Source organism: Canis lupus, chromosome 6 (assembly GCF_011100685.1).
Source record: "Canis lupus familiaris isolate Mischka breed German Shepherd chromosome 6, alternate assembly UU_Cfam_GSD_1.0, whole genome shotgun sequence".
In the NCBI taxonomy this organism is placed as follows: Eukaryota; Metazoa; Chordata; class Mammalia; order Carnivora; family Canidae; genus Canis; species Canis lupus.
In genome coordinates this window covers 28,482,429-28,494,574 of record NC_049227.1, presented here as the reverse complement: position 1 = coordinate 28,494,574, position 12,146 = coordinate 28,482,429, and the positions used below count along the sequence as shown (strand labels likewise).

The window sequence follows — 12,146 nt, the reverse complement described above, 5'->3', positions numbered from 1 at the left end:
GGGAGGCAGCAGGGACGCTTCTGAGCCATGACTTGGTCTCTGCCCACGGGAAGCTGCTAGAAAGCAGAGAAGAGAAATCCCAGAGCACCGCGCTCCTCACGGTAGAGGGAACAGCTAGGGCAAAGCGTCGGGAGCCAGGTTCTAGATGTCAACACCCATCTCCTGAGCACAGACAGGTTTACCTGCGCTCAGCCGGCCCCCTTCGAAGCCACCACCTCTGGACCATGTGGGAACACACAGAGAGAAAGGCAAGGCCCCACTGCAAACCCATGTCCAGACCTACAAAACTACAAAACTACGAAAGGGGCACGGTGGCAGCTCAAGTCTTTCTGGAAGATCTGCTACCATAAAAGACGACTAGAAAGGACGGCCAAAAGTCTTTAAGAACTTTTTAGTGTTGCAATTTAAAAAATTGTTCTTCATGAAGAAGCAATTTAGCCAAACATTCAAGTATCTTCTAGGTCCTTTCAGATTCTCGCACGGGGATGGGGGGAGTGGGCAGGGTGGCAGGGAGTGTCACAGTGGTGTCCGGGGAAGGGCTTCACAGTGGAGTCTGTGAAAGGGGTCTTTTCCAAATGGACTTATTGGAAAGGCATGCCTGGCAGTGACAAAAAAACAAGGTGGCCTGCAAACACAGGATTTCTCTTACGGGGAGAGAGATCCAAGGGATTTATCTCAGGTTTATAAACAGAGGGGCTTGTAGTTACTGTATTTGCCCCACATGTGTTCATACACTGGAACTCAGCTGGAAACCTTGGAGGGTCCTAACCATGCCAGTGGGAGGGCAGCATTAGTGCAGACACCTGCCAGCGCCGTGTGCTAAGTGAAAAGGGCCCCTAAACTGTCAGGCCAATCCACTCTCTCCAACAGCTGGATTTTCAGAAGGGGTGAGAAGTTGGGGGGAACCCAAGGTGAAAAGAGGACCAGACCGGATGGTCCCTCCACTCAGACAAGTCACAAAGATTTGGAAAACTCGAATTAGATGCTTGCTTCGTAAAGTTTATTGACAACTGTTTGGTCCCAACACACAAAACAGCACTTGAACCACAAAAAAAGTGTTCAAACAAAGTAGACGGTTAAGAAAAAAAACATCTCTTCCCCCAAGCCCAATCTGAAACAAACAGTGCAACATGGGAAAGGGGGTTGTGGTGGTAACTTTTTCTTTTTTTTTTTTTTTTTTTTTCCTTTTAACAGATATATCTAATCTGGTACATCTTTCCACCCAGAAATAAAGAATTTCTTTGTCTTAATTCTCATACATTATTTTGTCACATTATTTAATTAAGCCTCTGGATAAAAAAATAGATAGCAATCAGACTGGCCATTTGTGGAGTACATCACGGACACAACAAGCTCACGCCATATTCTCTTATCTTCCAGCAGCGACTGTTAGGGCCACACTGACTGGCGTCCCAGACTGACTGGCGATCCCAGCAAACAGTTCGGTTCGGCCACACTCCCATGACAGTGCGCGCCTGCAGGCTCTGTTGCCCAAAGCAGCTGCTCTGAGACTGTTCCTCGTGACTTGTAATGGTACCTCTGACGTTTTTAGAATCAATCCCGCATATGCGAGCAAAACTAAAGTCCCAGAGTGCAAACTCAGCCTTAAGAAGTCTCAGAATAAGGCAACTGAGGTTCTCAACACCAACTTTATCACACTGTTTAAAAGCTTCTTAAAAAGAAAAAAAAAAATTGCACATCTGCATTTGACTTCCTGCCGTACGTACTATGTCTGTAGAAGAAATGCCTTCATTCGTAGAGGATTCGCACAGGGCCATAATGCTTGGAAGGCTTTTCCAGTGTTGTTCCATCTTGACTGGGGCCATGTGTGAAGAACTGGGAAATCACTGGCTTCATTTTAAAGATTTTGGGGAACAAAAACCTGACTTGTAAAAATCTCTCTTATAGCCCTTGTTTTGTGGCATTTTATCAAAATGCTGGCTATGAAATCAGAGCCCATTTTCTGGCTTTCTAGAAATTACAGAATATGAACATTTTCCCCAAAAGAAACCATCTCAGTAGTGGAAGACCTTATGCCAACTGGTTCTTTCTGCTCTATGAATGAATCCGCCTTTTTGCCCAACAAATACAACCCATTGTAAATGTCAGGTTTCTCCAGGAGGGGTGGGAGGCCACCCGTCACCGGATGCCTCTGCCACCTCGAGGCGAAGCTCGGTCCACAGGGCAGTGCTCCCTCGTAAGGCTGGCTTTTCCCAAATGCCAACATCAGACACCACAAAAAACCCAACATGCTTCCAACTGCGAGAAGTAACAGTAAAAGCAGATGCTATTAAAAGACACTGAGCCAACATAGACATACACACACACACACACACACACACACACACACACACACTTGCTCACACTCCACATAAAGCTTCCCAGCTACCAAAACCAGGTTTAAAATTACAAATACAAGGTTAAGATGATCAACCTTGGCCTTCACATGTATAGATAGAATTTCTGTCTCTTCCTAGTGGAAAGAGTATCGATATCGCTCCTGTCAAAGCACCTTGCCCCTCAGCTCTGATTTGTAATTTATGCATTTCATGCATATTTTAGAAAATCAGGCTCTCTTCCCAACATTGCCGCTCGACACACAATACTGTGTGCTGGAATTCAAATGCTGACTTTAAATTCATGACACCAAGACCATCTCCTTTTCCTTAACCTAAATCCGTATCACACTGGAACGTTAACATAAAAGGGAAGCTTAAAACATCCTCAACGTTCTAGAAAGCTCTGACATGGCACCCCGAAGTGGAAACATTTTTAAAAATTTGTGATGAAGTCACATTTGTCAACTACAGACATAGTTCAATAAGACAAACAAGGCACGCTTACAAGTCACATGGACGCCAGGAACCTTCACACCCAACCTGAAAATACATTCTCCCCACCTCGCCTGCCCTTCTGCTTCCGCGTGGGAACACGCAGGGCCGTGGAGCAGGCTTTGCTGCGTCACACACTCTGCACTGGATTCATACTGTCTGGAAACACCAGCAAGCAAAGGCTGAGAGGCTTTCTTATGCTACATGTAAGACTCTACCACGAATGTGGCTTGAATGGAAGTAAAACCATTCCTTCTGAGTTCTCACTGCTTTCTTCTCACAGAACACCATTACATTTCATAATCATTCAAAAAAATTTGGTAAGATATATATATTAAGGATTCCTTAACAAATGCCAAGAGGTTTTTTGGGTTTTTTTTTTTTTTTTTTGGTTTGTTTTTTCCAAATAATTAGGAGAGAAGAAAAAGAAACAGCTCTAAGCTGTGTTCAACGTAAAAGAAACAAAACGTTATGGGATACATCTAAAGATGAAGTAAGTGGCTTCTAGGGGGTCTGCATTCAAACAGAAAAGGCTGTGTTTTCTGAACCCACTTTTGTGTGCAGAATCAGACAGTGTTTCCCCATCCTAATTCTATGTTCAAAACGCGAGTCAAAGCTTGGTTATAGGTGCAAAGGAAAAATTGGCTGCCAATTTAACTCTATTTTTGGGTTGCTTTTTGGCTGGGCTTTCCACGGGGTCCTTGCTGGGCAGTGACTCTGAGGTTTCCGAGGAGGGGCAGGGAGGCACTGGGTCAGCTGCTGAGATGCCAGAGGAGCTGGAGTCTGAGGCTGGGTGGTTGTTCTTTACTGGTACTGGGATTTCAATTTTCTCTGCTTGGTTTAAAATCAGAATTTCTGTAAAGACAAAAAAGCAAACACATTCAGTTCTAAGACCTGTAAGATGTGCTGGGTTTTTAGTTTCTCCCTCATATTATTTCAAAAAATATTCTTAAAGTCACCCACCAAACATCATGCCCTTGTTGCAATTACATACCAGTCACATGGTCAACATGTCACGTGAGTCAGATTTTTTTTTTTTTTTTTGAGTCAGATATTTATAGATACACTGCACCTCAGCTTTCTCTGGAATTACAAAGTTTTAGAAAGCTTCATTTTGGGCTATAACTCCATGGGCAATGGTGTAGAAATATCACCCACCCCCCTGCCCCCCATGTGGATTATTTGCCCATTCATTCTGTCAGGTAAAGATAGGACATGACCCTCACGGGACCTAAACACTCTCCCCCGAGGTGATCCCTGAGTGGCGCAGTGGTTTAGCGCCTGCCTTTGGCCCAGGGCGCGATCCTGGAGACCCGGGATCAAGTCCCACATTGGGCTCCCTGTATGGAGCCTGCTACTCCCTCTGCCTCTCTCTCTCTGTCTCTCTGTGTCTATCATGAATAAATAAATAAAATCTTAAAAAAAAAAAAAAGAAAATATATATTAAAAAAAAAGACTCTCCCCTGACACGGGGCTTCAGTGTCAGGAAGCCCTGGCCTGTACCACTGACAGAGGACTGTACCCTGCATGGCTCTAAGGTGGGCAGGGACAAGGAGAGATGTGCACAGAGTCAGAATCACCCTCAAATATCCAGGCAGTGAAGTACAGCCATCTCCCCTGTGTTTACAGGCTGCTCTTCCTCTGGTCGAGCCCCAGGTACTGGGCGTGCCGCACACACACAGCCAATTTTGCTTGAGATGTCGTGTACCTCAGACTCCCACTGCGTGCGCCAGGGGCCCAGGCACCAGAGGCACAGAAAGGCCAGAGTGACGGAGGGATGCAGATTCCCAGCTCCCTTCTCAGGCGGGCACTTGGGAGAAGTACGGACAGAACTGCCCACGCCAGAGAGTAGATCTCTCTCCCTGGTCACATGTGGATGGACGGCTGAACTCACGTGGACTAAATGCACCAAAGCCACAGCCTGCGCGGGAGGCTGGAGTCGGTCTCCTACCAACTGCAGCCTCCTAGGGGAGCACTCTCCTGCTTCTGCCACAGGTTATATCTCCCAGGAGCACAAGCAGGTTTGAGTTTCCCCACCTCCTGCTTTCCAGCCTCAGTTCTTTCATGGGGCAACACGAGGCTGTTTCCCCTGGAAACAGAAGCAGAGCGGAGAAGAACTCATTGTGGCAGATGAGGGAAGGGTCCGGACAGAGCAGGTGGGCCATCCTCTCCGGAGGTGAGGCAACACAGCAGCAAGACAGGAGGCCTGGGGTTCAAATCCCAGCTCAACCACTTCCCAGTCCAGCAGCCTGGGGCTGGTGTGGTCTCTGGCGGCAGGCCAACCTGCACCAGCCCGCCGTGCCCTGCGCTGCAGGGCTGAGGTGAGGAGGAGGCAGGAGTGTGCCTGTGAGCCTTAGCGCAGGATCGGACACAAGGGGGCCACCCAAGGCAGGTACCAGGTCGATGCCCTCAGCAGCGGACTTCCTGTCCCTTCTCAGCTCACCTGTGCAGGACCCTCCCTCCCCTGCTCATACCCCAGGAGGCCCCAGTACCAGAGCAGTCACTCAGCTCTGCGCCAGACCGGAGCTGCTGTACCTTTAGAAGGCAGGCAACACGGGCCCAGGAAGCCCTCCGCGCACACCTCTGTGGGCTTCTCCACGGCCCAGCCACATCATCCCTCCAGACCCGCCATCATTTTGGGGCTTGCTGTTCCCCAAGCCACCCAGGGCTGTGAACCTAGTTTTGCAAGGAAGACTGACTGGAAAAGATGGTCCTGAATAATCAGGGCAGGTATTCTTGTGCCTGAAAACGTAGCCTCTCCCTACCTCCGTCAAACTTTTTACCGTTCTGGAATCGTGCTTTTATTTTTTAACCCACAGAGAAAATCCCCCCACAACAACACCGTGCATCCTTACCAGAAGGCTCTTGAGGGTGTTCCTCAAACTGAATGAGATCAGCAGATTGGAGGATGACGGGATCTGGTCTCAGCTGAGGGGACGGCAGGCAGGAGGGGACAGGTGCACACAGGAGGTCCACAGGAGAGTCGTTGGTCAGGCGGAGAAGCTCCTGTTCTGCCTGGTGGGGCCCTGGACAGAGAAGGCAGGCCGGGCTCGACTCAGGACAGCAGTCTACCACAAGTCTGTGCCTGAGGCTTTCTCTCTTGGCCTTCAAGATGAAAAAGGCCAGGAAGTACTCAAGAACTCAAGGTTAACAGCAACAACAAAGCCATTAACAGAAAAGTCTGGGTCACTCTGGTAAAGGAAATGCCACAAGCCCGGATCTCCCGATTTGTATTCTCAGGAACAGCAATGCCCCAAGGGGTCCCAGCCAAAAAAAAGGGGGGGGGGGGCGGTGTTCCACAGTCAGTTTCCAAAGAAGGGAAATGACAGTCCTTAGAGGAGGCACAAGATAATTAAAATGAGCACAAGCTCCGAATTTTAAGACTTGGGCCCCAGTTTCGTCACTCCCTTGCTGAGTGATCCTGGGTAAGTTCTTTAACCTCTCAGAACTTGGGTTCCTCATTTGGACACTGGAGGTAACCCCCCTGCAGGCTGTGTTGATAGCTGAGGGCAGGGTGTGCCATTCCCTGCTTTATAAAATGTGAAATGTGTCCTCCACACACAGACCACAGTAATGCTTCCAATTAGCGATTTACAGAGTCGTAGAAAGATAGAAGTCTCATCCACAGCAATGGGTTCAAGACTCAGTGAAGTTACAATTGCTATAGTGCTCAAGTGAGTCAGTTTGAGCTTCCAGAGGAGGCTCCACATAAAATCTGAGTGAGTCAATGTTTTGAGTATTATTAATGCATTACTACCAAGTCTTTCCCAGGGAGGCCCCGGGACAAAGACTCTTTCCTTGATCCAACTCGAGCCTGGCCCTTTCAGCCCTCTTCTCCACAAGGCCTTGACCTTGGCTTTCTGTGTTTGTCTGGTCCTTACTGAGCCCAGTCTTAGCAACCATCTTGGGAAGTCCGTTTTGCGAGAATACCCCCCTCCTGCCCCTCCAATCCCTGCTCTTTGATCAAGGTCCTCATTCCTCCACCCTGATATCTTCTGGTGATGTCCGCCCACACTTACGCCCCCTCACTTTGCTCCTTGACTAAAACATCTCTGCTCCTCCTTGTACTCAGAGTTGACCTCCATCTCCCTCCCCGGGTGCAGCAAAGTTGACCCTATTGAAATCGTCTTAAAGTACTGTTTTAACAAACATCAGAAAAATTTTTTCCTCTAACGTCTGAACTGAGCTGACATATTGTCATTACAGGGGTGTCAACATCCTTCAAGAACCTGAACCAGGAACCATAAAATGCTATCAAGTGCAGGCTGGTTTTTCTGTTATCAACTGAATACTACACTGTTTCGGAAAATGTACCAAGACTTAACTTGAATGAATGAAGATGGTCCCCTGCTGTCCTTGACTCCCACCCACTCCCAGCCAGTTCTCTGAGACTTTCACAAGCTTGGCTGGGTTTTGCCTTGCTTACCATCGCTGCCTGCTCCAAGGGTGAGTTCCGAGGCTATGCGAGATTCAGGGGCCACCAGAATGTGCTCTGTGGATGAAGGCTGGTTTTCAGGATGGGTGGGGGCCAGGCTGAGTGAACTCAAACGACCTGGGGGATCAAGAGCACCCGTCAGAGGGAGAAGTCAGTGAGAGAACTGGGATTTCTGAAGTGGGGAGGGGATGGGGGCTTACTTACTTTTCATGTCATTTTTTAACACTACAATTCTCTTATGACCATGTCCTTTTATCCAGACCACCTGCACACAAGACATACTACTGGTTAAGCAGTGGAAAAGGAGGGGAAATAAGCCCTAAATCCAGGAAGAACGTGACCTGTTTTGGTGACCCTAAATATATTAGAAATTAGAAACCAATGCCAAGGAAAATTCCTCTATACTTTCTTTAGCTTTTAAAGTAACAGGTGGCAGAAACACGCCCCTTATAAGAAGTGTGGTCTAAAAATGGTGCGACTCAGCTTTAAAAATATTTTATGGCTTTTAGAAAGACTATCTCCTCTACACCAGTTCTGGTCTGTTAAAGAAGACAGTTATCACACAAGAGTCCTTACTATTTTCCCCAGAAACTAAATATTCCATAAAAGAATTCATGCAAAACTTCCAGACCTCTCAAACTAAGCTCCCGGTCCTAATCCTGAAACAGAGTCCTCTCTCCACCTCAGCCAAGCAAGAGTAGGAATGGAGGCTGTTGGCTCCCAGCACTTCCCGACATGCATCTGTCACCAAGTCTCCACCCAGCCTCCCTGGGCGCTTTATTGCCCCTCGCACAGGTTCAGTCTCGTTCTCACTCTCACCTGTGCTCTGGCCATGGCCAGGGTACTCACCAAGCTCCCTCCTCCCCTCTTGCTACTCTGGATACCGTGGTGACATTGGTGCCTTTCACATACAAACCCGAGGCTCCCCGCTCCTCTCTTCCAGGTCATTCTACTTACCTGGAGGAGCAAGGCCCTCCATGCATGAGCTCTAACTCCACTGGTGGGTCCCTAACTGGTTTTTAATGCCCTCAATATTCCACACTACTTGTCACTACTCTGCATCTGCTTATGTGGTCCCCTCTTCGTCACATGGTTCATTTCTATAAATCCTTGATATTGAGACTCTGGAAGGAACCCCGAGTCTGGGCATGGGCTACATCCACCCAAGGCTGCACTGACCACACCGCCTCTTCACCTGCCAGGTGCCCTTATTCTCCATTATCTGACAGCTTTCTGAGGAAAGGGGCTACAACTTACTCACCTGGCATACAGGAATTTAATAAAGGCTTGTAGAATGAAGCAGAAACGCTAAAATCGTTCCTTTAATGCCAACAGTATGTTTTTTGAAATGCCTGCCATTTTCTTCTCCTGGAAGCATTTCATTTCTGTGCTCAGGAGAGTGAACCTGGGGCTCTCCAGGAAGATGCTCTCTAAGCAGCTCAGAGGACACCCACCTGCGGAATTGCTCCCAAGAGCTCCTCCACGCTACTGTAGCCATAGGTCTTGGGTTGCAGTGTTTCTCCAACATACTTGGTATAGGCCATGGAAAACTCATGAAGAAAAAGCTGCTGGTAGTGGTAAGTATGAAGTAAAGACCGCACGTTCTTGGCAAACAAATACAGGCTTGTGAGCTTCACACATTCTTCGGTCTTATCATTAGTGAAAACCTGGTTCAAGAGAAAATTGTGGCATTAGAAACTTCCAGAGTGACTGGCCATGCCCCCTAGGAGCCAGGGCCTCCAGCTGAGAGTGAAAAGGTGCCAAGTCAATTCGAAAATGGGCAATAAGCCTGGGAAGAGGGGGCGCTCATTCAAGGATCTCCTTCGCCTTGAACAAACTTCAGTACTATCTGTGTGTCGGGGATGGCAGAGGTCTGGAAACTGTCAGGAAGGAGGGAAACTGGCAGACTTGGGGGTCTCAGACTGAAGGACACAGTGAGGAGGGAGCAAACCCCCAGAGAGAGAGAGAGAACTGCATTGGACAGCAGGGACTGCAGCCAATGAACCCCCTCTCCCAAAGTGGGGGTCTGAGGAACGCTGTGCTGTGGGATGGCGCCATTAGTCTTTAAAAAGGAGGGGGGCAGTAGGGGAAGAAACCCCAAAAGCTCTTCTGGCCTCAAGTAAACAAGTTTCTTTACCATAAACCTTTTTAGACTCTTAATGTGTGCTGAGAATTTCCAAGGGAAGGGGTACTTCCCAACCCGAGCTGGCCACGGAAAGCCTTCCGTCTTGGATCATCCATTTATGCTGCCTAGAAGCACTGTTCACTTAATAGATAATTAAGAGAGTCTCGAAAATGTTGGATTTGATATTGTGAGGACAAACCAGAGCTGGACAGTAGTCACAGTAAGAAAAACAGATTTTATTCAGGAACTACTGCAATAAAAGGAAAGAATCTCAGTGCAGAATTGGGCTCAATTCTGAATATAGCAAAGAAAGTGGAGATATAGGTAAAGTGGAAGGGGGCGTTGGGGGACGGACAATTACTAACATCCAAAGTCGCGCTGTCATCTAGAAGGCGGTTCCCAGGAGCCCGGCCAGAGTTTGGCCAGGGACAGAGTTTTTGTCCACATCTCTTAACTACTTAGTCATCACTCACATGGTTACACAGTAACACTCTTTTCCCCATGTTGCTGGACTTGACTAGTTAGTACCCTATTTAGAATCATTATCTTTTGAGGGACTGTGTTAGTTTTAAAGTTGCTTTGGCTTCATAAAGTGAAGTGGTGAGGTTTTTTTGGTTTTGTTTTTAACATGGCTTAGAATGATTTTTAGAAGTTGGGAGTTATTCTTTAAAGTTAGTCAAAAATCCAACTGTTAACCTATCTGGTCCTGGTGTCTGTTTCAGTGGTAAAATTTCAATGATCTTACAGCCTCCTTTTTGTAACTGGTCTAATTTTTAACTTCTTGGGGTCAATTTTGATAATGGGGGGTGTGTAGAGACCTCATCTATTTCTGTAGTATTCTAGGATTCTTCTCATCTTAAGTGCTATTATTTTTTTTAAAAAGATTTATTTATTCATGAAAGACACACAGAGACACACACACACACACACACACACACACACACACACACACAGAGAGAGAGAGAGGCAGAGACACAGGCAGAGGGAGAAGCAGGCTCCATGCAGGGAGCCCAAAGTGCGACTTGATCCCAGGTCTCCAGGATCACGCCCTGGGCTGAAGGCAGGTGCTCAACCACTGAGCCACCCAGGGATCCCCCTTAATTGCTGTTCTTAAAAGGCTACCCAGGTGACCAATATTTCTTTCTGACCTGTGCCTAACTGATGACAGAGCCCCACCCCTACCCTCTGTCCCGACACCATCTACTTTATTCAGAAAGAACTAACAGTAGCAAACTGCAGCCTGGAGTAGCATGAAGGCACCCTAGCTCAGGACTCAGGAGGCCAGGGCTTCCCTCTTAGCTGGGCACTCATTCGGGCAAGGTGCCTGCACCCAGGCTCTCTCATTTGTTCAACAACAAAATAACTGAAAGGTCCCTTCCCACGTTATACCCTCTAACTCAGGCCATCAGGTGATCCAGGAACAGTTCAGTAGTTCTCAGTAAGATGGCTCTACAGAACTGTGAGCATGCATACCTCCACTAAGTAGGGCAGACTCTTCAGAAGTTCAGTCAAGGTCATGAATCCATATTCACAGGGGTTGAGGGGAGCACTGTGGGTAGTTTCGTAATGTCTCTTGAGCTCATCGACAGAAAGGTGAGTGGCTCCTTCCCAAGACATCAGCAACACCAGCAGCTGGGCAGTGAGGGCACGCAGGGACTTGCGGTTGATCAGCTGAATCTGTTTGCCCGACTCCATGTCAGCAATCTGGGGGAACAAGAGTCCCAGAGTTTCCCAGACTGAGAATGGCACATTGGGCCACAGCCACTGGCTCAGCTACTATTCTTGGGGCTAGGGAGACCAACACAGGGAAAACCTCTACTTCCTTCTCTTACACGGAAGTGAACGTGTGAGTTTGTTTCCAGCTGCTGTGGCATACCAGAGCAGGGACTGTTCCCTCCCTTTCTGCTGGTCCACAATCAGGTGGCCATCAGTACCATCCTCTCTTAGGGCACTCCTTCCACTCCCCTATGCAAGGAGGTGAGACTGGCCGCTGGCATCCCAGGGCCCACGCCCCTGAACTGAAGGATGCTGCACTCAAGGGGTTAGTCTGGACTGCAGGTGACAGTCCACAGGGTTGTCCACATACTCCACATTTGTGCCCCAGGGACTAGACTGGGGTGGAGACTGAAGGCCCACTTGGACTACAGGCATCCACACTAATCCATCATCACCAGCCAGCAAGTGGGTATTTTCCTATCTGACTAAATGTATATCCCTTGATTCTCTCTGATTCTTGAGATACAGGGTTGGAGTGATGAAGTGCAAATGGAAGGGGAACCTTCTGGAAAAGACATAGGTTATCGTTTGGGGACCAAACAGCATGTGAAGAAACAAGCATTTGCTAAGTGGGAGCCGCAGGCCTCGGGCAGAGGAACAAGTCTGCGAAGCGAGCCATCCCTGGATTTACAACAGGCAGAGCTTCAGCATGCGCGCTGCTTAGGTGTAGGTAGGCAAACCAAGTTTACTGTCACAGAGTTTCCCTCTGTCAGGTTTCCTAGCCAAGACCACCCATCTCAGTGCCTCATCTGGGTAATCACAGACTCACAATCTCTAGGGCTTTGGGTTCTCAGAGGCAGAGAGAGGAAAGTAGCACTTGAGAAACCATCACACTCCCAGTGTGTCCCTGGTTTGGACGCTCACCCACAGCCAAAGCAGGAAGTCAGTTGGGTAAACCCACCACCCCACTTATCAGGGCTACAGATTTGTGGAGATTTTGATGACAGATTTCCTCTGAGGATGCAGGGTTTAATCAATC

The 12,146-nt window shown here is 48.1% G+C and overlaps 2 protein-coding genes across 9 annotated transcripts in view; one reads left to right on the top strand and one right to left on the bottom strand.

Moving 5' to 3' along the window:
* BMERB1 (bMERB domain containing 1) overlaps positions 1–7,424 on the top strand; it is a 130,776-nt gene extending 123,352 nt beyond the window's left edge. Inside the window, exon 6 of the mRNA XM_038540279.1 lies at positions 7,038–7,424. Within this exon, the coding sequence (XP_038396207.1) occupies positions 7,038–7,078 (41 nt within the window). The 3' untranslated portion in view covers positions 7,079–7,424. The remainder of the gene's footprint in view (positions 1–7,037) is intronic.
* MARF1 (meiosis regulator and mRNA stability factor 1) overlaps positions 979–12,146 on the bottom strand; it is a 40,781-nt gene continuing 29,613 nt past the window's right edge. For all 8 annotated transcript variants that reach the window (XM_038540270.1, XM_038540271.1, XM_038540273.1 and 5 more), the window contains 6 exons: positions 10,865–11,095; positions 8,721–8,933; positions 7,471–7,531; positions 7,258–7,383; positions 5,687–5,857; positions 979–3,686 (listed from right to left, as the gene is read on the bottom strand). In XM_038540270.1, the coding sequence (XP_038396198.1) occupies positions 3,442–3,686; positions 5,687–5,857; positions 7,258–7,383; positions 7,471–7,531; positions 8,721–8,933; positions 10,865–11,095 (1,047 nt within the window). In that variant the 3' untranslated portion in view covers positions 979–3,441. The remainder of the gene's footprint in view (positions 3,687–5,686; positions 5,858–7,257; positions 7,384–7,470; positions 7,532–8,720; positions 8,934–10,864; positions 11,096–12,146) is intronic.